At 53.2% G+C, this 23,065-nt stretch overlaps 2 protein-coding genes across 2 annotated transcripts; one reads left to right on the top strand and one right to left on the bottom strand.

Moving 5' to 3' along the window:
• The first annotated feature begins 5,027 nt into the window (after nt 1-5,027).
• SLC4A8 (solute carrier family 4 member 8) lies at nt 5,028-19,032 on the top strand. Its single transcript, XM_026078268.1, has 24 exons — nt 5,028-5,136; nt 5,902-6,036; nt 6,496-6,631; nt 6,781-6,941; nt 7,563-7,751; nt 7,859-7,947; nt 8,073-8,230; nt 8,840-8,927; nt 9,051-9,197; nt 9,367-9,458; nt 9,927-10,101; nt 10,274-10,407; nt 11,362-11,607; nt 11,720-11,825; nt 12,781-12,942; nt 13,605-13,718; nt 14,094-14,255; nt 14,824-15,075; nt 15,851-15,919; nt 16,536-16,709; nt 16,817-16,954; nt 17,386-17,486; nt 18,179-18,283; nt 18,547-19,032. The coding sequence occupies exons 2-23, from the start codon at nt 5,931-5,933 to the stop codon at nt 18,264-18,266; spliced, it is 3,087 nt and encodes a 1,028-aa protein (XP_025934053.1). The 5' UTR covers nt 5,028-5,136; nt 5,902-5,930; the 3' UTR covers nt 18,267-18,283; nt 18,547-19,032.
• LOC112972142 (glucagon-like) lies at nt 18,770-23,029 on the bottom strand. The gene is made up of 4 exons (XM_026078257.1): nt 22,929-23,029; nt 22,175-22,327; nt 21,763-21,820; nt 18,770-18,853 (listed from the first exon to the last, which is right to left on the bottom strand). Exons 1-4 carry the CDS (start codon nt 23,027-23,029, stop codon nt 18,770-18,772), a joined length of 396 nt encoding a protein of 131 aa, XP_025934042.1.
• Between the last annotated feature and the right edge of the window lie 36 nt (nt 23,030-23,065).

Here is a 23,065-nt window from a genome sequence, read left to right as displayed (position 1 = left end):
CGGACGCTCCTTAGGGCTTTGCGAACCCTTTGGCGGATCGGAGAGCCGAGATTTCGGGGATGCGACGGACGGACCCGTCCCGATCGCGGCGCGATGGCCTTAGCGTCGCTTGACATTGCGGCGGCACCTCGCGCTCTTGCATCGTTCGAGACCGAGTGTAGGCGTGGGAAGGGACGGACAGGCTCCGATCCGCAGGGACAACGGGTGGGAGCAGAGAGCACGGCCACAACCTACCACCTGCTTCTGCATCCCGGAGGCCGGTTCTTGGGCTCCTGAGATGTCACCTACCGAAGGAGCATCCATTTTAAGCAAGCAAGCGGCAGGAAAGTGCCGGAGCTCGAATCCCTGCTCAGCGCGGACGGGAAAACCTCGGAGGGATGGGACCGACAGCATCGTTCTGATGGACGTTGGAGACGGAGCGTGATGGAGCTGGGCAAGGCTGGAGGGATCCAGCGCTCCCCTCCGTGGTCCCCGCACCGGGACCGTCGCGCCGGGCTCCTCCATCACATCCGCTCGCTGGCTTTGGCTTCCCATCCGAGTGCGGGAAAAGTAATTCCCGGCTGAATTCAGGTCCGGGCGGTATTTACGCCCGGGACCGGCGCGGAGAGGGAGGTCAGGGCTCCGCCGCCGTCGCGCTTCTCCAACCGGAGCCGGCATGATGCAAGGCTCCTTCCCAGCAGCTGGGATCGTTTTTATTAATTACATTTGAGGCAGATTAATTAGGTGCCGTCACATGGATTTCTCGCAGAGCCGCGCGGCCCCCTCGCTCCCCGCGGGTGTTCAGCGCGGCGCCGGGGATGCTGCCGCCGGCGGGAGGCCTTTCGGGGACGCCGCGCCGCGGGGATGCGAGGACCTCGGCCTCGGCCTCGTGCTATCGCTAGCCCTCGATTTCTGCAAATCTTCCCCCAGGAAAGATTTTGCTTTTTTTAACTGGAAGAATTGCGCTGAGCCGGTAAATTGAGGCACGGCTGAGTTGAAATCGTTTCTCCGTCTCATTGAAAAATGCTTCTCTTTCCTGCTGGAACTAAAAAAAAACACCCCCCCAAAAACCCTGAAAACCAAAAATAATCAAGAGCCCGAATATTTTTTAGAGCTGGGCATGGAGAGAGAGGCACCGAGCTCGCGGCACGAAGGGGTTCGCGCGGCGCCGTCGGGACAGGCCTTTGCCTTTTGCTTCGCCCATCAGCAATTTCAGTTTTTGAAGCAACGATTTCGGCCTCCCGACAAAACCCGCGGCGAATCAGCCCGCCGGAGCGTTTCGTTTCGAAAACAGCCGTTTGGCCAAAAATACCAAAAAGAGAATGAAACGGCCACGGCTAGAAAACATGAAGGTTTCCCAGCTGTTTTCTGAGACTCGGGCAGGTTTGAGGCTCCATTTAGCGGCAGCATCCGCCTCGGATTCCTATTTTATGAATTAACCTTTGCGCCGCTGCAGCTTTCTGGGCTCGGTAAACCCTCCGGCTGACCCGGCATCGCCAGAGGCTTGCAGTGATTTCGGGATGCCGCGGGGCAGTGCAGTGCCGGAGGGACGCAGCGGCTCGAGCCGTTTTGCGGCGGGAAGGCGTCGGGCTGAGCCGCCGCGGCTGCTCCTCTGCCGTAAATAGCCCCTCTTTTCTCCTATCTTCCCTCTTGAAGCATTAACGTTAAGTAATAAAAAGGGGATCTGAGCTTGGGTGCCGCAGGGATTTTAACCGATCAGACCTCGGTGTCGCCTTCCCTTGCCGGGTCGTTTTACAGCCGGTGTCGCCTTTCCCGTCAAGCCGAGCCGTTAACCTTTGCGCCGGGGAGGAAGTTCATTATAACGCCTAGATTTGCAGCCTGGAAATGACGGATTAGCTCTGGCTGAAAAGGGAAGCTGGGGCTGGAAGATGCATGAGGGAGCGGGGAGGGCAGAAACGCGGCTTACGGCGATGCGTCGCCCAGGTTCCCGCTGCTCCCGGGTTTCTGGGGGATCGTTTTGCTGCTAGCACGAGGCCAGCGAGTTTCGGGAAGCAGAAAGCACCCGCCGAGCGCCGGGGACTGCGAGGAGGAAGGGTGCATCTCATGAGGGTCGACGTTTTGCGGGTTTTCTCCTTTGGGAGGGAATCCGAGTATGCGAAAAAACACAATTTTTTGGATCCAAAGCTCCAACCTATTTAAAAAATATATATTTTTAAACAGCCATTTGGAAATTCCTCGTTTCAGCACGCTGAGGTTTCACTAAAGCGCTGGAGGCTGTAGCAGAGCAAGGCCTTAGTGCAATGCCGTGGTTTTGCTGGGAATTCGAACAAAAATCAGCGCCTTCCTGGACCGTCTGCTTTGCTGCCGGGTTGCGCCTCACCGGGACAGCGGCGGGTTGTGCTTCGAAACGCTCCTGAAAGCCGAGCGAGCGGTTTGCCTGCTGCTTCCGCCGAGCCGACGGCGGGAAAAGGCTCTTGCAGGACCGTCAGCACCTCTGCAAACTCACCGCTCCTTTTCCCAGCCTTAACTGGGCTTAACCAGGCCGGGTTTGGGCACAAATGTCCTGACCCAGGCTAAAAATAAGGTCCCCAGGGGACGGCGCGGTAGCTGCTGCTCGCGCTGCCGGCCGCCCGCGGAGTGAAGCGTTGTGATTTTCCCGGTAGCGGCGGCTCCGGGCGCTCGGCCGCCGGCGAGGGCTGCGTTTCCTGAGCCGTCCCGCTCGGCGGCTTTAAATAACCGCCTGGAACCGCCGGGTGAATTTTCAGATTCCGGTAAAACCAAGCGCCGTTGGAATTAGGGGGTCGGCGGGGGGTTCAGTCGAGCCCTCTCCGCCGCGTCTCCCGCAGCGGGAGCGGCGCGGGCGCCCCGTGCCGGCCTGAGCCCGCCGGCTCCGGGGAGCCCGGCCCCATGTGCGAGCCGGAGGCTCAAATAACCCCGGCAGCCGGCGAGCGGCGCGGTGCTGAGCCGGAGGGAGGCAGCGACCCCGCGAAGCCGCTGCGAAGCCTGCAGGTAACCGGCCGGGAGGCTGCCGAGGGGCCCGGCGGCCCCCCAGGCTTAACGGGAGGAAAATCTCCTCCCGCGCCGGGCGCCGGCTTCTCCTGGGAGCCGAGCAGCAGATCCTCTGCGCTGCAAAACGCTGCCCCGGGGCCCGCTGAGCCGCTCGGGTTTGAAGCGTGGAGGCGAAACAGGGTTTTAAGACAGCAGGAGACCTTCCCCAGGCTGTTTTGCGTCCGAAAACCCGGCCGGCGGAAGGGCAGGACGCCGTTGCTAAGAGTCGCCGAAGGGCGGCGGAGGCAGCTACCCGGCGGACGAGGCCGGTAAACACGAGCTCCTTTCCAGCCGGCACCGTTTGCTCCCGTTGCTCTTCCAGTTAAGCGCGCTGGTTTAAGGCACGTGTTTTCCTAGGCATCGGCGAAGCGGGGGATGTCGCTTCGGCAGAAACGCTAATTCTGGGGGGAAAAAAGGAAAAAAGGCAGGCGCTAGGTTGCTGTTTGCAGTTGAAGTGAAAACTCGCTTATTATATTTATATATTTTTAACGAGTCCTTGGTGCGTTTAATGCATTGTTATTACTACCGGGGGCCGCAGACGTGAGCGTGACATTTCGAGCTTTACTTGAGAATTACGGGATCGGTGGTTTTGGCTGTTTGCAAGCTAACCGCTTCTTGAATTTCGCAAAGCAGCGCTTCCTTTTCTCCGCTTTTGCCCGTATTTTGCGCTCCTTAAAGCTTTAATCGTGGGAATCAAGCGACTGGGCGCAAAGCTTTGCTTGTTTCCCGCTCGGAAGTTTTTGGCCGTCGTGATGGCAGCGGTGAACTTGCTGTTAAACCTGAATCCTAACGATTGCAGATTCCCACACCTTCGCAGCCGCCTTTGTGCCTTTAATAAAGGACTAATTTGGAAACGATTGAAAAATAAAGAGCTTTCGTTAGTGCATTGGAGAGTTTTTCTTTGCATCAGTGGACAAGTTTTGGTTCTCTTCGATTAACGACCGTCTGCCTAGGCAAGGAAGGGAAAACGGAGCTGCAGAAATGCACTTTTCTGAGTCTTTAAGAGACACTTGAGAATTCAAAGATGAAATGTAGCCTGAAGAGGGGAAAAAAAAAGCCATCAGGTGTTTCCAGCAGGCCCCTTATCAAGCCACAGTTGCGACCGGAGTGCGAGACGCGGCTGCTTTCTGTGTCTTTGAACGGCGCGCGGGAATCCCCTTCCACAGCCCTGCGGCGGGGAGGAAAGAGAAGCAAGAAAGTCTTTTTCTTGTTCCTCTTACTGCTCGCGGCACACGTTTGCTCCCGCGCTTCTCCGTTGCGTGCGCAGGCGCAAACGCTCTCCCCGGCCTGATGCCCTGCGGTGGCATCCGAAAAACCGGCTGCCTGGTCGGTGGCATCCGAAGGAAATAAATCCCGGCTCCTCGCAGCGGCAGTGTTTCCAGCCGGGGAGGCATTAGATCTCCGCCGTTTGCTTTTCCAAAGAGGAAAATGATGTTTTCCGTGGAGACCGTGCTTTGCCCCAGGGAAAGTCCCGGCCTGGGGCGGCTGAAGCGGCGCGTGCGGCTTTTCGGGAGCCTCGGCGCGGCGGCGGCGGCGGCGATGTCCTGTGGCCAAGTGCCACCTAGTGAGTCCTGCAGGTATCTCCCGGCGAGGCAGCGCCGCTCCCCGCAAGCCTCAAACTTCTGCGGCCTGCAGCTAGCTTTGGTGAAAAATACAGATTTTTTTTGTTTTTTTTTTCCAGTTTGGAATTTTGCATTTTGTAGAAAGCTGCAAAGGAGCTGTCAGGAGGAACAAGGAGGTTTTTCTCGGTCGGAAGCGCTCTGCCCGGTTTTGCTTTGCTGCATCCCTAACCTGCCCCTCTGCATTAAAGACCGTAACGGGGCAAAAATCGGCAATCCCAGGGGCTGTTTTATTTTGGGATGGAAAGGAAAGCCTCTTGCTGCGAGGCTTCCTCCTGAAAGCGAGGACAAGCCATGCAGAGAGGCATTTCTCGAGGGGTCGAGCAGGCGCGGGGGTGGATCCGGGCCGCTTGGCGCGGGGTCGCGAAGCCCTTTGGGGCGAACGCGGCCGTACGGGAGCCCTGCGCACGCGTCCCTGACTTTCACCTTTTTCTCTTTGCTGAGCAGAGACCCGATGAAGAGGCCGTCGTCGACCAGGGAGGAACGAGCAACGTCGTCAATATTCACTATGAGAAGGAAGAGCTGGAAGGTGAGTGAGTCCCGGCGGCCTCCGGGAGCGATTTTCTCCAGTTTCGATGGAGATCCTGGGAGAGAGTCGCTACCGCAGCTCATTTTCCTCTACCGCCGTGTCCCTAAAATGCCCCGTGCTCCGCGACACGTCGCGTGCAGCAAAACGTGCCGACATCTGTTAATAACGAAGCACGGTCGTCGTCACTTTTTTCATATCCCAGCATTTTAAGCAGAGAGGACCCCCCCCGCGGGGGCTGCGCGGTTCCCTGTAGCGGCGGGGTGATTCGGTCCTTGCTTCCTCGCAGAGGCTGCTCCTGGCTCGGAGGGGGCAGGAGACTGATTTCAAGGCTGCGGATGCGGAGCTGTGATTTTTTTTTTTTTCCAGCTCATTATCCCAAGGCTGATTCAATCGTCTCTCTTTGCCCTCAGTTGTACAAAGATTTTAAAAATAATTACCTTCTGTCGCTGCTTAATGAGCGAGTCTGACTGTTGTCCGGTTGAAGCTGGAATTTAAGAGGTTCATTACTTTAAGGGCACTTTGAGCTCACCCGGAGTCGTCACTTTTTGTTGTTCTGTTGTTGCAAAGTTTGAGTAAAATAGATGAGGTAGCGACTTGGAGAAAAGGCCAAGTCCATGACATTCACAGTGAAAATGAAATTAAAAGAAGTCGGAGTTTCCTCCTGGGACAGCGGACGCTTTGCTTGGGCGAAGAAGTTGCACTGATTTAACAGCCAGCAAGGCGCCGGACGCGATGCCGAGTGCTGCAAGCGCCGCTCTTTTGCAGGCCACCGGACCCTGTACGTGGGCGTGCGGATGCCCCTGGTGCGGCAGAGCCACCGGCACCACCGACCGCACAGCCAGAAGCATCGGAAGCGGGAGCGGGCCAAGGACTCAGGCCAGGCGGCCCAGGGCTACCACGGTGAGCGGCGCCTCGCTTCGCCCTGCCGTCTTCCGCGGACGGGGCCGTGCTGGGGGACACCACGCTCATGCCGCTGGTTTTAGTGGGCCGGTGCTCCTTCGAGGGGAAATCGCGTTCTTTAGCAAGACCCTCTTTTTCCAAGCTTTCAGAGCTTTTTTTTTTTATGCATTTAAATGCATTTTGAATTTAGGCTCCTCTTCCTTAGAGTGACCCTGGCTTGATGGGGGGAAATGTGGGGGTGTAAAGCAGCCCATCCTTGGGACTGTGCGAAACAAGTATTTATCCTTCCCTGTGGCTGCGGCTGCTGGGTACAAACCCAGCTCGAGCAGGTCCAAGGGAGCAGATCCAGCCCAAGCGTTTAAGCTGAGCTAAAGCAAATCCGATGCCCGTTTTGCACGTAAGCGTAACGTCTTGAAGCGCAGCGTGGTAACGGGACGGGGCTTCGCCTTCCTTCGCCAGACACCCCGTCGCAGCGGGTGCAGTTCATCCTCGGCACCGAGGAGGATGAGCAGCACGTCCCCCACGAGTTATTCACCGAGCTGGACGAGATCTGCGTGAAGGAGGGCGAGCACGCCGAGTGGAAGGAGACGGCCAGGTAAATCCGGGCTCGCGCCTGGGGCTCTCGCCGCCCCCTCGCTCCCAGTTCCTCGTCCGTTAAACGAGGGGCGGCGGCAGCCCGGAGCGGGGCCGTTTGCTTGCAACGGGGCTGGTCGCAGCCGCTCTCCGTCTCCTGATACCCCGCAGGTGGCTGAAGTTCGAGGAGGACGTGGAAGACGGCGGGGAGCGCTGGAGCAAGCCCTACGTGGCCACGCTTTCCTTGCACAGCCTCTTCGAGCTGCGGAGCTGCATCATCAACGGCACCGTGCTGCTGGACATGTGCGCCAACAGCATCGAGGAGATCGCAGGTACCGCCGGCGTCCGAGGGGGGGAAACGGCCTCTTCGCTTCCCTCGCTTTTCCTTTTTGTTTTGCCTTGACATCTAGGATTTAAGAGTTGTAAAGGCAGAGTTTATCTGGCAGGTGACCAAGCAGTATATATTTCTGTGGGGAAGATAATCTAAATTAATTGAAAAGTAGCTTTGTAGAAATTATCTGTGGTTGGCAGGTCTCTATTTAACCCTTTTGCGAGCTGGCGAAGTCAGCTCCATTCGTAGCACATTTCTCCCTGGGCTCTGCAAATTAAAATCAATAGGCCAAGGCAACTCAGGGAAACTCTGTGCTCTAGGTTGCTTATAATTTGCTTAAATCTGCAGAGTAATACAGCAAGGCCAGATCAGGCAACAAAATTGCATTATTTAGAATGGGAAATAATTGTATTAGCTGAGCGCTGAATAAGCACTTTGATGATGTTTTTTAGCAAAAGAAAATTCTTGCTGTCTTTGCAGAAGCTGAACTGTATTAACACTTCTCTCTAGACGAGGTCACGTTTGTGTTATGCTAACCTGTGCCTTTTTTCCTGGGACTTTAGGGATCTGGAGTTGGGGCTTTTCCGCTCTCATGGGATACATTTCTCTTTGCCGTCCCCAGATATGATCCTCGACCAGCAAGAACAGTCCAACGAGTTTGACGAACGCATGCGGGTGAAAGTCCGGGAAGCCCTTCTGAAGAAGCATCACCATCAGAACGAGAAGAAGAGAAACAACCTCCTCCCCATCGTCCGCTCCTTCGCTGACGTGAACAAGAGGCAGACAGATCTGCACCTCCTCGACAAACCGGGTGCGGGTTTCTGTAGGGCTTCGGGACCACTAGGCTTTGACCTAGGAGAAGACTCCCAGTTGCTTGACCTTGTCCGTCTTACTGATTGTCTTTCCTTTTCCTACCAGCCCAAACACTGACGCCCCATCCACCTCCCACCACCGTAGAAGCTAAAAATGGGACAAACCATGAGACCAGCCCAATGGACTTAAGCAAGGTGAGATGCGCGCAGCTTACTTGCTCCTTTAGGGCCAGATTGGAAACTTGACTGCAGACAGCACTGTGGGGGGCCAAGGGCTTTATTTTGGGGGTAATCGCCTGAAAATTGCATGTTGTGGCCAGGCGGAGCTGCACTTCATGAAGAAGATTCCTACCGGGGCTGAAGCATCAAACGTGCTTGTAGGAGAGTTGGATTTTCTTCGCCGTCCCATCGTGGCGTTTGCGCGCCTGACTCCGGCCGTTCTGCTCTCGGGCATGACGGAAGTTCCCATCCCAACAAGGTCAGAATAAGAAACAGAAGCTTTGTCAATTAAGAAAAAAACCATCAAATCGCATACGTTCGTTTGGCTTCCTAAGGAAACGAGGCCAGTGTGAGTGAGTCTGTGCGTGTTTCTCCCACCCCTCTCTCCTCACCTTCATTTCTCTCTTTCCTACTGTAGTTTTTAAATCCATTGGCCGATTTCAACCAAAGCTGGCCCAACAATAAAATTCTCAAGGACTATCAGTTTTGATGAATTTCATGAAAACCAAATGGCCGAGACAACCAAAAATCCCCACTAGTCATCCCATCCGAGGAAGGCAGCGCAGGGCAAATGCCATCCTTATTAGATCTCAGAAACATCTCATGGCAGGGAAATGTTAGCAATGCCCCAAACTCAGGAAAAGCAGGGATTGCAGACCTTATCGCTCAGGCAGCAGAGGACACAGGTCATCTAGGCTCATTCCTGGTTCAGTGTAGGGTTCAACGGCTGAGGGAGGCTGTAAGGAGCAGCGAGCTTATGTGACACCTCTCCCGAGATGTGCTCTGGGCTGGGAGCTCCCGTGTGTTTCTTTGGGTGCTTTTTAAGCAAGGGGATGTTCTTCTCTCTCATTTTGTTTTTCTTGCCCAGGTTCCTGTTTGTTTTGCTCGGACCGGAAGGAAAAGCCCATCAGTACCACGAGATCGGCAGGTCTATGGCTACACTCATGACGGATGAGGTGTGATGAGATGCGTGAGATCTCTACGGGTCTTTTTTGGCTTTCACCCAAATGCTCCTTGCACTGTTAGGGCATTCGAGATGGGTTGCCTTCTCACCGGTTCAGGTTTCCTCCTATCTGCAGGTTTTCCATGATGTTGCCTATAAAGCCAAGGACCGCACTGACCTCGTGGCTGGCATCGATGAGTTCCTGGATCAGGTCACGGTCTTGCCGCCTGGAGAGTGGGATCCATCGATCAGAATCGAGCCCCCGAAGAACGTCCCTTCGCAGGTGGGTTGTGTCTTTTTTCCATTGGTAGCAGGGCCATGGTGGCACCAGGGGTTTTAATGCAAAGCAAATGCGCATGCAAAAAATTCACAAATGGGTCAAATGCCCAGGTCAGAAGCAAAACAAACCAGAGTTAAAAATAGGTATTTTTATCTTATTTCCACATCAACAGAAGAAAAGGAAGATTCCGGGAGCCCTCGACGACAGCGCTTGTCACAGCGAGCCGGAAAAACACAGTGGTCCTGAACTACAGCGGACGGGAAGGTGCGAACTTTAACAGTTACTTTTTCTGCCTCCTAAAATCTGAGTGTGCACCTTCCCTTAGAGCAGGTTTGTTGGGTTAGTTGCTTTAGCGAAGGGGCTCTGCGTTAACAGGTTGGTCCCCTGGGCCAGGTGGGTGGAGAAGATGTGAGATCCAGGCAGCTGGGCTCCACCACAGCATTATTGCACACAGGTTTTCTTGATTTTGGGTGGAAGCAGATGTTTAAATACCTCCCAGTGCAACTCTGCTGCTTTTTAAAGCAAAGGACTTTCCCAGTAGAGGGGACTGGGGGTTAAGTCAGGTCTCTGCTGGTGGAGTTTCTTTTTCTGTGCTGGTTTTTCCTGGGTATAAAATGAGGAGGCTTCTGCTTCTTTGCAGCCTTGAAAGTTGCTCTATTTCTGTGATTACCCTTGTTTGGCAAAAACCCCCCTCGCTGTTGTCCTCTTTCACTTTTATTTCTTCCCCTCCAGGCTTTTTGGAGGTTTGATCCTGGATGTGAAACGAAAAGTGCCCTGGTTCTGGAGCGACTTTCGGGACGGTCTGAGCCTGCAGTGTCTGGCGTCCTTCCTCTTCCTCTACTGCGCCTGCATGTCCCCCGTCATCACCTTCGGCGGGCTGCTGGGGGAGGCGACCAACGGGCACATAGTGAGAGCGTTTCCTCTGCCGGGTGGTTCCCAGCCGAAAATAAAACTCGGGCAAAAATATTTAACTCGGCTGCACTGAATTAGCTCGGGGGTTTTATCCGTGAGCTTCCCATGGATGGAGCCCGTCGCTCCTGCGCAGGGTTTGCTCACCGCCTGCCTCTGTTCCCCGGCAGAGCGCGATGGAGTCGCTGCTGGGAGCGTCCATGACCGGCGTGATGTATTCCCTGTTTGCCGGCCAGCCTCTCACCATCCTCGGGAGCACCGGCCCCGTCCTGGTGTTCGAGAAGATCCTGTACAAGTTCTGCAAGTGAGGCTGGGTGCTGGGGGGGGGCTGGCCGAGCTGGGCGCTGCGGCCGGGTGCTGCGAGAGCCTTAAAAAGAAGGGAATGACGGAGAAAAGATGTTTTTCCTTTTTTTGTTTTTTCCCTTAGAGGCAGTTGTAGGATTTAAGTTGTCCTCTCTGTTATGCGTGTTGAACGCAACTGCTTTAGTAAGCGATGGTGCGAGAGTGGCTGGTTTCCTAAGGACTGACGGGGCGGCGCAGGGTTTGTGTGCTGGAGGCGAAGCACGAGGAGGAGAAACCGCAAGGATGGGGATTTGCAGGACAGGGTGCACGAGGAGGAGGAAACAAAACACCCTTGCTTTAGGAGTGAGGGAAGATTTGCTTAATTTTGAGCACACAAACGAGGCAATTTTTAAAGTAATTTTTGCTGGAAGTGGAAATGTTTTGCCCAAATATTTGCAAATGTTTCCTTTTTGCTGAAATACTTTGAGCTTTGACTATTTCATTGAAAAAGCAGAAGCTTTTCACGTGAAAACCAGTTTCCTTGACAATCTGGTTTCGCGATAACCCCGATATGCGATGCAGCCTGAATAACAACCCCGTTGCAAGTAAAATCGTTCTTGTTATTAAGCCCCGATGCGTTTGCAGCAGGTGACCCAGCGCTAACCCAGCAGGTTAAAGCGAGCGGGCATTGGGGTCATGCGAGTGTACGACACCTTGCACAACAGGGACCTGACCTCAGCGAGCCTCCGAGGCGTTAACGCAGCATAATTGTTAAATAATGATAATTATGTAATTGGCCTCCCCTCTTCTGGGCCCACACCCTGCGTTGCAGCCCCGAGGCTGGCTGTGGTAGACGGAAACTGGCTTTACCATCCAGAGCTTTGACACGCTCCTAAACTGCTTCCAAGTTTCCCTGAAGGGAGGCATGGCTTGGAGTCTCCTGCTGCGTTTTACACCCTTGACTTTGTTTTCCCAGGGACTACGCGCTCTCCTATCTCTCTCTGAGGGCGTGCATTGGGCTGTGGACCACCTTTCTCTGCGTGGTCCTCGTGGCGACGGACGCCAGCTGTTTGGTGTGCTACATCACCCGCTTTACCGAAGAAGCCTTCGCCGCCCTCATCTGCATCATCTTCATCTATGAGGCGCTAGAGAAGCTGATTTGGCTGGGGGAGACCTACCCCATCCACGTGGACAGCGAGCTCGACCTCCTGACCATCTACTAGTGAGCTCCTCTTGGGTTTTCTCCCCTAAGATGCCACTGCGCCTTGCTTAGAGATTACAGCTACAGCGCTGTTGCCTCTCCCTTAACCCTATCCTGGCTTCTTTCCTCCCAGCTGTAAATGTGAGGCCCCAGCCGGTCCTACCAACGAAACCCTGCGCTTCTGGGAGAGCAGCAAGATCAACCCGTCTTTAATCACCTGGGAAAACCTCACGGTCTCTGTAAGTGCCCCAAGCCCCTGCTTTCCTTGCAGTGCAGCCGTGGGGTTAATGTATTTCTGCAGCGCATTTGCCTCGGTTGTTAATCTGGTACAAAACTCGGAGCCCTTAAGGTGGTGATGCGCTTCAAAGTGTGCTAGTGCTGCTGTGATACATCAGTGCTTAAATGCAATCTGTGTGGTGGTTGCCCTTGTGGGACCCGCTCTCTCCTGGGAAGGAGAGCTCGCCTTGTCCCCAAAGTCAGGACCAACCAGCCTCCTAAAGGCTGTTGCAGGACAATGTTTCTGACCAGGAACAAGATTACGTGGGTGGACTGACTATTGTGGAAGTTGGAGGACCTGAGTTTATGCTTTCGGTAATTGGTTTCCTTAATTGGTTCCCAATAAATTGGGGTCTCTGTCTCTTATTCAGCAATGTCTGTAAGTACATGCATAACTCTGCATGTGTGAGCAGCTGCTGGGGCTGTTGTTGCTGGTAGCAGAGCCTGTGCGTAGGATGCAAGAGTTTTATGGGCATCTTCATCACCTCTTGGCCAGGTCCTGTGAGCCCTCCCCTGGGAAGGGACAATTTGTCTCTTCTCCTTTCCTACCACTGTTATCTTAGTTATCCTTCCCTATTCCCTCTGTCTTTATCCCTAAGAGTTTCCAGCATCCTCCTCTGGATGTTTTCTTCTCCTGTGGTGTCTTCTCTGGCCACAGTTACCCACTGTTCAAATGGTGGATGTGCCATGGGTCTATGGCATGGTGTCCTGATGTCTGACCCATCTGCTCTCCTCTGCGAAGTTTGTGTTGCATGTTCAACTTGTTCAACTGCTACTGCTCATCAAATAGAAATCTCAGTCAGTAGCAGTGGGTACAAGCTCATGGATCTGGGACCAAGAGCCTTAGAAAACCCTTAGGTGTCCAAGGTTTCTTTGCCACTCATGCACTGTTGTTGTGTCCTGACACTCTTTTTCCAGGAATGTCGGCATTTGCATGGAGAATTCCATGGACCTGCCTGCGGACACGATGGCCCCTACACACCCAACGTCCTCTTCTGGTCCTGCATCCTGTTCTTCTCCACCTTTATCCTGTCGGGCTCGTTGAAGACGTTTAAAACCAGCCACTATTTCCCAACCCGAGTAGGTAGATGATGGTGGCAAGCAACAGTCCCCTCACTCATTTCCCCAAATGACTTGACTGGAGCACTAACTAGTATTTGCCACCACTCACCTGGAAGTCCTTGATGGAGAAGCTTTTAAAAGGCCAAGTTCTCCATCAGCTTGGATGTCTTGGACTCATTTCCACAAGTGCAAAGTGATTGTGGCATTTCTCATCTGCCTTGCTACCTGCCCCAGGGGGAATTTTTTGCTCAGGGTGCTGGGCAGTGGAATATCAGGTCCTCCAAAGTTCTCTCTTCTCTCCGTGTATTGCATGCTCAAGGGGAAAGTTGATACAAATGGGGAGCCTGTAGAAAAAGAGGCTGCATTTCTTCCTCACAGGGAGCAAATGATGCCTTGGTGCCTTACTCCCATTTTACCTGCGAGTGTGGATGCAGTGGCAGATTTCTTAAGATTTGAATTAAAGCAACAACTTGCCCACCCCATTAAACTGTTTTCTTCTGTCTGAAGGTCTTGCAGAGACAAACACAGCAACAATATCTAATCAAGGGATTTGGCTGTGTGTCCTCAGAGCGGTGGGATTTTGTTAACCAGCCTTAACGCTGTTGATGCCCCCTAACTTTTCTGCCAAACTCTGTGACAGTGTTTGTGATGCTTTTCTCAGCTCAGGTTTCTCGCCCCAGGTACGGTCCACCATAAGCGACTTTGCTGTTTTCTTCACCATTGTCACCATGGTGATTATCGACTTCCTGATCGGGATCCCATCACCGAAGCTTCACGTCCCCAATATGTTCAAGGTAATCGGGTGTTTTGGCATGGAGTTGGTTTCACTGTGTGCTCAGGCCCTAGTGATGCTGTGAAACCAGGAGCCATGTGGGACGCAAGGTGATGCAGAGGAAGGATAGGTCAGAGTCTCAATGAGGCGCTGGTGCTGTGAACATCTCCTCTTCCACCTTAAAGGGTGTCAGGTCCTCTTGGAAACAAGAAGACAGCCCCTAAACCAGATAGTTACAGGAGGAATGCTATAGGTGCCTCATGTGCAAGGAGGACAGCGGTGTGGGTGGGGGGAACAGGGCTGTGGGACACTTCAGTGAGAGGATGGTGGGGAGGTGGTGGTGCCCATCAAAGCGGCTGGGCAGGGAGGCAATGTTGTTGTCCATGCTTTGCTGCAGCCCACCAGAGACGACCGTGGGTGGCTCATCAACCCCATAGGACCCAACCCTTGGTGGACGGTGTTGGCAGCATTCATCCCAGCTCTGCTCTGCACCATCTTGATCTTCATGGACCAGCAGATCACTGCTGTCATCGTGAACAGGAAGGAGCACAAGCTTCAGGTAAGGGGCTTCCGTGAAGTGACCCCTTCCCCGGCCCGCTTCTGGCTACCGGTACCAGGAGAAACACCTATTCCAAATGCTTAGCAAAAGCATTCATTTGGGACAGCATTGATCTGCTCTGCAGGATGCTCTCCTAGATTATTCATGTCACAACAAACTACAGGGAACTCACACGAGCAGTCTTTAGGAGCAGCAAATTAATCTTAAAGCAATATAGAAGAGTATTTTGTTCTAAAATGTCAGCAGCAGCTAGGGGAACGAATCATTTTGCCATGCTGCCAGGGAAAACTCTGAGTCTTTTCTTACTTGGAAGTGGTGGAAACTTTTTATGAATTAAAAATAAAACAAGACTTTTTTTTTGAAAAATAGGAATTGCGCAAAAAAGCCCCAAATCCACTTTGAACTCCTGCCAGGCTTTCACAAGAGGTGCTTGCACAAAGCCTGGCTGTTCATTCCCAATTTTTTTTTAATTTTCAAAAAGTTGGCTTGAGCTGGGCTTAAGCCTGGCTTGATATGCCAGTGTTGCACTGGTGTTGTGGGACGCTGCCTCTGTTTTTGCTCCCCGCAGAAAGGATGCGGGTACCACCTGGACCTTCTCATGGTGGCCGTGATGCTTGGTGTGTGCTCCGTGATGGGGCTGCCGTGGTTTGTTGCCGCGACTGTCCTCTCTATCACCCACGTGAACAGCCTCAAACTGGAGTCTGGCTGCTCAGCGCCCGGAGAACAACCCAGGTTTCTGGGCATACGAGAGCAGAGAGTCACCGGCTTGATGATATTTGTGCTCATGGGTTGTTCAGTCTTCTTGACTGGTGTATTAAAGGTAAGAGGCTGCGAAACCTCCTAAAGCTTCTTGAGGGTTGTACAAAACTATTCCCTTCGCTCCAGGCCTGAATAATTGTGGGGCACAGGAGGAGGCAATCCCAAACCTCAAGGCTTGACACGCGGTGGGATTCTGGCCTCAGTTATGTTTTCTAGCCCTCCAGCCCTCAATTTGGTGCACTGGAGGGAAGCGAGTGACACAGATGCTTCATTCTTTGTGCGTCTTTCAAGCCCATCTGTGTTTATGGGCTACAATCAAGCATATTCAGACCAGTGCATCTGTTCTTTTTCAAACAGGCGGCAGTTTATCGGTTGCAATTTACTCCCGAAATGCCTCAGAACAACCATTCCCAGTAGTTAAACACACTGCAATCGTTCTCACGGGCTTTCTTAAACGTTCTTCCCACAAAAGTAATTTCATCTCCAGGCTAAAAGGAAGCACTTTCTGTTTCTGTGTTGCTGCAGGAACGTATAGAAATGGTTTTCTACCACCACAGAATGTGGCGTACCTGTATTATGTTATAGCATTGGTGAAACCATGTATTTTCCTCTAACTTTTCTGGAAAATAGAATCATTCTGATGAAACTTAACCCAAAAGCTCAGCCTGAGGTAGGGCCCTAACTCGCACACAAACTCTCTAATGGTAAAGCTTGGCACATCTCCCTGTGGAAACTGGAAAACTTTAGGCAATTTTAGGCATTGCCTGTAGAATAAATGCTAATATTGAGCATGCAATATGCTTTTTATTTTTTAAATGCTTGCATTCTCTTTGCAGCTTATACCAATGCCTGTGCTTTATGGTGTCTTTCTCTACATGGGTGTATCATCGCTCCGAGGAATTCAGGTATGGACTTCTGTAGCACACAGCGTGTCAACTCCCTACTATTTAATGTCGGAAGTGTAAAAAAGGTCTTCTGAGCAGTGACTTGGGAAAAGCCTCTTTGAGGGTGAGCAATGAAAATAGTTTATATAAGAAGGAAATGAGTGGAAGCACTAGGGGTCTGTCAGGTGGTTGGGAGGGCAGGTTCAGCTCTCGCATTTCAATGTCCCAGGCCATGTCAGCGTTTGGTTAAATGCAGACATGGGAAATTTAATGCAAAGAGAAGGAAACTTCTCCCACCAGTGCAATCAGGCTGTGGAGCTCCTTGCTGCAGGGATTGACTGGACCAAGAAATTCTGATTTGTGGAATAAATTAGAATAATTGCAATTAGATGGACAGCTCTTATAAACATGTATAAGAGCTAGACCCTCCCCACCTCCCAGCCTACAGGCAGTTGCTGGTTTATAGATAAAGCTAAGGGAACGCTGGTTGTTAACCCATGCTGCTGGGCTGAACATAGTGGGATTGATGGCTTTTTAGTGTGAGCAAGATCCTGAAAAGTCCCTATGCGTCTTGGCAGGGCCAGAAACCTTCTGCGGTCCTGCCCCAAGGTGATAACATCTCCCTATGATCTTGCAGTTCTTTGATCGCTTGAAGCTCTTTGGGATGCCGGAGAAACACCAGCCGGACTTCATCTACTTGCGACACGTCCCCTTGCGAAAAGTGCATCTCTTCACCCTGATCCAGCTGACCTGCCTCATTCTGCTCTGGGTCATCAAAGCGTCCCCTGCGGCCATCGTCTTCCCTATGATGGTAAGAGCCGGCATCTGACAGCGGCACGTTTGCAGAGCTAGAGCCCTCGCATCTGAGCGAGACATAGCACCTTTGCTGGCCTAACTACATCTTTTTTGTTCGTGAAGGTTTTGGCTCTCGTCTTTGTGCGGAAGGTCATGGATTTCTGCTTCTCGAAGCGGGAGCTCAGCTGGCTGGATGACCTCATGCCAGAAAGCAAGAAGAAGAAATTGGACGATGCCAAAAACGAAGCCAAAGAAGAAGAGGTAACATTTGCTGACTCCTTGAAGCTAGACATCTCCCTGGGGCTGTGAGCCTGCCTGTTAGGAACATGGCTTGTCTTTAAATGTTGGTGGGAAGATCAGACCTAAATAGAAATAGACTCTAATAGCCTAGATGCCACATCATCGCAGTTTTTCCAAAATCAGAGTGAGCTTAACGCATGAAGAACAGGCATGTAATTTCTAAAACTAGTCTTTTTAAAGTAATTTTTTTGAAAGATTTGCTTATAATGGGTTTTTAACCCCCTCAAAATGTTTGAAGTGAAAAGCTTTGCCCTGCTTTGCTTAACGGCTAATCATGCCAGGCTCCCCACAGGCTCAGAAGCAGAGCATGGCGCGTGACGGCTGGGCAGGATTTTGAGTTTAACTCTGCTTTGCTCAGAGGCGGAGAACCCGATTTGTCCCTTTTGTTGCAGGAATCTCAGAAGATGATGGAAGCTGCTGCTGCAAATTCAGTCCAGCTGAACCTGGGCAAAACGAGCTACTCGGATGTCTCAAAGCAAGATAATAGCGACAGGTAAAACTCCACTGAATGCCGGGGACCCCCTGGCAGGGGTGGTTTGAAGGCCTTTGGCCCAGTTGTCTTCTGCTTGCATCTCTGAGCATCATTTAAAAACTTGCAGTCAGCTCGGTGCGAAAGTGGAGTTTATGACCTTGTCCCTTGAGTTCCACACGAGCAAACATTATTAAAGCCAAGACCTGGTGGTGGTGGGAGATATCTAAGGTACCTGCAGCTTTGGGAAGGGGATGCTACTCTGCAGGACACCATGGTAGAGCAGTGAAGTCCTGTAGCATCCCTGGGGATCAGATCCCAGACTTCTGGGCTCGAGGCTCAGCTGGCCTGGCTGGAAAACGGGCCGATGGTGCCTGCATGGGATGCCTGCCCAAAACTTGCATCATTCCCGCTATACAGCGGACAGGGCTCAACGTGCTTAGAAATGAGGAATTGCATGCAGGCATCCGTTAGCAGCAGTGGCTTAGAAACCCCATTTGGTGAGATGCTAAACGCCTGCAAGACCCTTTGCACAGAGCCGCTGCTCAGCAGCTTTCAGGCTTGCGTCCTAAAATTCACGATCCAGCAATCTGTGCTTGTGCTGAGCTTCGGTTACGTGAGCCGTGCCGCTCCTTTCTGCGCAGACGGCACATGCTAATGCACTTGGCATCGGTTCCAGCAGTTACAGCGCTTGCTACCTAAAATATTTATTGCAGGGTTGATCCTTCCAACATTAACATCTCAGATGAAATGCCTAAAACAACCGTATGGAAAGCTCTCACCATGAACACAGAAAAACTTTAAATCCAAGGAGGAAGAAGGTAAAAATGATGCATGATCGGCGCTGTTAATGTGACCGTGCTCCTCTGCAGGCGACGGCCTGCGTGTTCGCGGGGCCTCGTCGCTCCGGCTGGCCTGCGGGTTTTCCCAGGCACCGTTCGGTGCTGAGGAAACAGCCTGTTTCCGAAGGGAGCAGCCGGCAGGGACCACGGAAATCCAGCTCCTCTCCGCTGGGGCATCCCTGGCAGCAGCCAGCAGAGTTGTAGGCTCCTCTAACGTTGCTCTGTCTCTGTTTCTTTCTCAGTTTTCCTGATTAGAGATTTTGGCTTTGAAGGAGAGGAATGAGAAAGTGACTCAGGGATGAGCCAACACGAAGACACGGGGAGAAACCGCTTGTTCAAGCGGAGGAAAAGGAAAGCGAGCGAGCAAAAGCCCTCCCTGGTACTCTCTTCAGTCGAACAGCTGGATTCATATTAAAGCCATTCAGACGTTTTCAATTATCTCTGTGCTTTGGGCGTTCAGTATCTTCAGACCAGCGAAGTGAGGTGCACATCGCAGTCGATGCGAGTTCGGTGTTGTTCAGCCTCCGTGTGTGTGCGCGTGTTGCGGTTCTGTAGGGGTAGAGGGACTGCTACCGCTTAATCATTCAGTGCTCTCTGGTTTTTTTTATATCCGATTTCCCCCTCCGCCTCTTTCCCTTTTTCCAAATATAAACTCTGAATGTACGAAACCATTTTCTGTTATATTTGACGCATTCTCCGTTTACTTATTCTTTCTGTCTCTGAAGGGGTTTTGGTCTGCTTTGGAGTTCTTTGAATTCGCTCTTTAATCCCCTGGCGGCGCAGGGGGGCGATGCCCTCCGCAGCGGGGCACCGCGGCTCGTGTCTGTGCCCTTGGGCCAATGCTAGAGGAAACAAGCCGCTGCTGCGCTCCGGTTTTAGGTCGTTTCTGCTTTCTCGGGCTGCAGTGCCAGCCCCGCAAAATGCTCAAACGCTGCATCCTTACCCCTGGCTATAAATTGAATATCACGGATATGTTGCGTAGCAAATTCCCCGTACGATCGTGGCAGGCAAAGGCCGGCGCTGCTGGGGTGGGTGCACGAACTCCCCTGCCACCCCAAATCGCCTCCGCTACCTTTGGCGTTTCTCTTGCCCTGAACAAAACTGCAGGCTCTGAAGGGGAAAGTCCTTGCTGCTTGCAAATGGGCCTTCAGTTTCTGGGGCAAAAAAATATATGATGCTCTTAAAAGGACGCGGGCGGCGCAAGGTGAAAATCGGAGGGCTTTTACCGGGGCAGCTTTGCAAACTGGCTGCGGTTTGCGCTATGGGAGAGGGAGGAGACGGCGTAAGCTCTGGAAGACCGAAAAGGGGAAGATGGGAAATGTTGGGTTTGTGTCGGTGCAGGGAGTCGGTGCCAGCATCATCCTCGCTGCCCGGAACAATGCCGGAGCTGTGCCGGCCTCCGCTGCCTCCCTGCCGGTGCGGGAAGCCCTCTGCCAGCTGCAGCCTGGATTTAGGTGTTTCCTGCACCTCTGGGCTCAGGCTTGGGGTTTTTTTTTGCCCAAGGGGGCTGCGATTGCTGCTTTCAGACCCGTGTCAGGTCTCCTGGTGCTGTCGGAGAGGGATATTCTCCCTTCCCATGGAGAAAAGCGCATGGTAGAAGAGAGCTGTGATTTGGGAAATATTTTAATTCTGGTGGAGGTGCAAGCGTTGGGCTAGTGACCTGCAACGTGTGCAATGAGCTTAGCAGATGCGGTACCTCTATCGCTGTCCTGCCTATAAAAAGGAACTTTTGGGTCTCTAACTTGTTTTTTTATTTTATTTATTTATTTTTAGGACATTAGCTGGGGTTTTCAAGGGGTGTCGGAGGGGCTGGGGCCCTTCCCTCCAGCCCAGGTGCCCTTGGGGGGTTTGTGCCCTGGGAACCGGGCTGGGGAGAGAACCTGGATTTTTTGGGGAGGATGATTTTTGCAAAAAAACCCAAAACTTTGGAAAAACAGGTTGCTGGGCTGATCCAGGCTGCGGATGGTGAAAGCCCGGGGCTGAGGAGCGGGCGAATGGGGAAAGGGCTGGGAAGCAGGAACTTCCCAAGCCCCTTTGAAAAAGGTTCCCAAAATGAAGTGCGTGGGAATCCCTGAATAAAGAAGGGGGGAAAATGTAAAGAGGTGATAAATAAGGTGCTGACACTTTTTTTTCCCCTTTCTTCCACTCCTGGTCTGTTTTTCCTCCTAGAGTGCTACATATAGAAATAGAGAAACTATTTTTGCTTCAGAGATACTGAAATACATTTATTTTCTGGTAAGAGATGATCTAGTTTGGAAACGCTTCATGTTGTAAATAAAAGGCTGGGGGGGGGGGGAGTGAAAAAAATGAATGTTGTTCACCCGCTAAAATCCTTGCCGTTAGCTGAGCTTTTCACCTCATTTACGTGGGGGTCGTTTTGTGAAACTCGAGTAACCGGTTGCCCTGCGTCGCCCGGCCGAGTCGTGTCCGTCTTTTTCTCTGTCGCTCCTTGACCGTAAAGGGAAAATAACGCAATAATAAAAAGCAGAAAAGACTCGTTTGCCTCTGTGTTTCGAGGGGGCCGGATCGCCCCGTCCCTGTTCTCGCGCTTCGGCCCCTCTCATTTCCCGTCCAGGAGCCGCTGCAGCGGGAGAGAGAAGCGCGGGGCTGAGCCCTTCCTCCGCCCCGCGCGGCGTTTCCTACCGTTCGGAGCGCGAGAGGTGCAGAATTCACCCCGGAACGGGTCTGGCTGTCCTTCCTACCGCAATTTTGCTGTGTTGGGGGGTTTCTTATTTTATTATTACATCTATATTTTAACCGTTCCCTAATATTCATTCCCGTTGTGGTGTGCAGGGGCTGGGAGGGCTCGTGGGTGCTCAGCGTGGCGCAGGGTCGCCCTGTGCATTGGGGAAATCTCCCAAACCATGGGGATTTGCAAAAAAACTGGGGGGGGGGCAGAGCATGGGACCCCCCCACGGCCGGGGCCCTTCTGCAGCCAGGAGGAAAAGGGGCTTTTGGGGCCGCTGTGCGGATCAGCCCTGCGCTGGAGAGGTCAGAAAAGAGCTGCCGTATTTAGCAAGGGTTTATTGCGATTCGGGGGGAAAAAACACACGAACAGGGGCCTCGGGTTACAGGCAAAACGCGGGCGGAGAAGCGCGGGGTCAGAGGAAAATCTGGTCTCCGACGTTAGCGGGCGCCGGTTTTGCGGAGAAGACGGTTGGGAAGGAAGGAGCTAGTTGATGCGACGGCGTTTGGTGGGTGAATCCCTGCGGCTGAGCGGCCCGTCGCTCCGGGGCTGGCGAGGTCCAAGGGCTGATGCTGCTGCGAAGCCGACGTCTTGCTTCGACGCTTAATTATACCTGGAAACCAAGCAGAGCTTTAGGGAGTAGGTGCTGCCCTTGCGCTAAAAGCAAGCGGTTTGTCAATATGTATTTTAAAGTTATGTGCTTATTTGGTTTGAATTACGGCGCAAGGGGTGAGCAAGCATTTGCTCCTGGCGCTGGTCGTGTCCGACTCACCCGGCCGGCGGGAAAGGGGAGGCCGCGGGGATCTTCCGTCAGGTCCCTCTTTGTGGAGCTGCAGAAAAGAGGGGAAAAAAAACAGAAAATAGGGAAGAAAAAAAAAAAACACCCTGGGGTCCAAGCTGCCTGTGCAAATCTTGGGCTAACGCATCCTCTGCCCTAATTGCAGGTTTTGGAGCGCGAGAAGCTGCGATTAACGTCCTGCCTCTCCTGCTCGCCCTGCAAACGTGGCCAAAACCAGCAAGGAGGGTTTCGCCCCAAACTGCCCCCCGACAAGCTCAACATTTGCTTTTTTTTTTCCCCCCCAGAAAACACGAGCATGTGGTCGGAAACCTGGATGTCGGGCGTCTGCCGACGGGACCCGAGGGGGCGGCGGGAGCTCGTGGCCCGGCTCCCTCGGCCCCTTTACCTGTAGCGCTTGGTGTTGATGAGCCAGTGCACGAAGTCCTTGGCCTTCATCTTGTCCAGGTAGTGGGTGAAGTCGCTGGTGAAGGTGCCCTCCGAGTGCCGCTTGAGGGCGGCCGCGAAGCCCCGGGCGCTTTGCGCTTCGTACGACTGCCATCTGCCCCGGGCGGGGGGGGAAAAAGGGATTTCCCGCACGTTAAACCCGGAGCATCCCGGCTCTGCTGCGCCGTTGCTTTCCCGCGCGCCTTCGCTGGGGCGGGGGCTGTAAGGGGTTTTGCCGCGTGGCGGATTCTCCAAAATAGCACCTGTATTTTAATCGGGCTCCAGGTCTGCCCAGCCCGGCTGGGGCGGACGCCGGGATTAGGCTTTAAATCTCATTTATGCAGCGTGCTGCCCTGCTTTGCTTGCTCTGGGTCCCGCTTGCGCCTCCGTGCTGGTTCCCGCTTGCTGCTCCTGCCGCCTTTGAGCTCCCCTGGCTTTTTCTTGCACTTTGTTGGTGATTTTCCCACTTTTAGGCCAACTCCTTGCTCTACTTTCCCCCTCGCTTTCACGCTCAGGACGGCAGCGTCTCCCGGAGTGAAACGCTCCCGGCACGAACACATTTATTTCCTTCTCCCCCAAGCCAGCGTTGCCCAGAGCCCGCGACCCGCTTGCTAAGGCTTCGGCTGCCGCGAAATCCCAGGGGCTCCCGGGAGTAAGGAGAGTGCAAAAAAACCACCAGCAAAAATAAGCATTTGGATAGGGAGGCTGCCCTGTACCTGGACTCGTCGGCCAGGTCCTCGGGGCCCATCCGGCAGCCGGCGGGGAGCAGCACGGCCAGCACCAGCCCCGAGAGCTGCAGCCACCCGATGACCTGCATCCGGGCGCTGCAGGAGCGGAGACGGAGAGAGGGTCG

This window comes from Apteryx rowi, unplaced genomic scaffold, assembly GCF_003343035.1.
Source record: "Apteryx rowi isolate R43461 unplaced genomic scaffold, aptRow1 scaffold_475, whole genome shotgun sequence".
Taxonomy (NCBI): domain Eukaryota; kingdom Metazoa; phylum Chordata; class Aves; order Apterygiformes; family Apterygidae; genus Apteryx; species Apteryx rowi.
The sequence above is the reverse complement of the archived record's forward strand: the minus strand, read 5'-3'. Positions and strand labels throughout refer to the sequence as shown.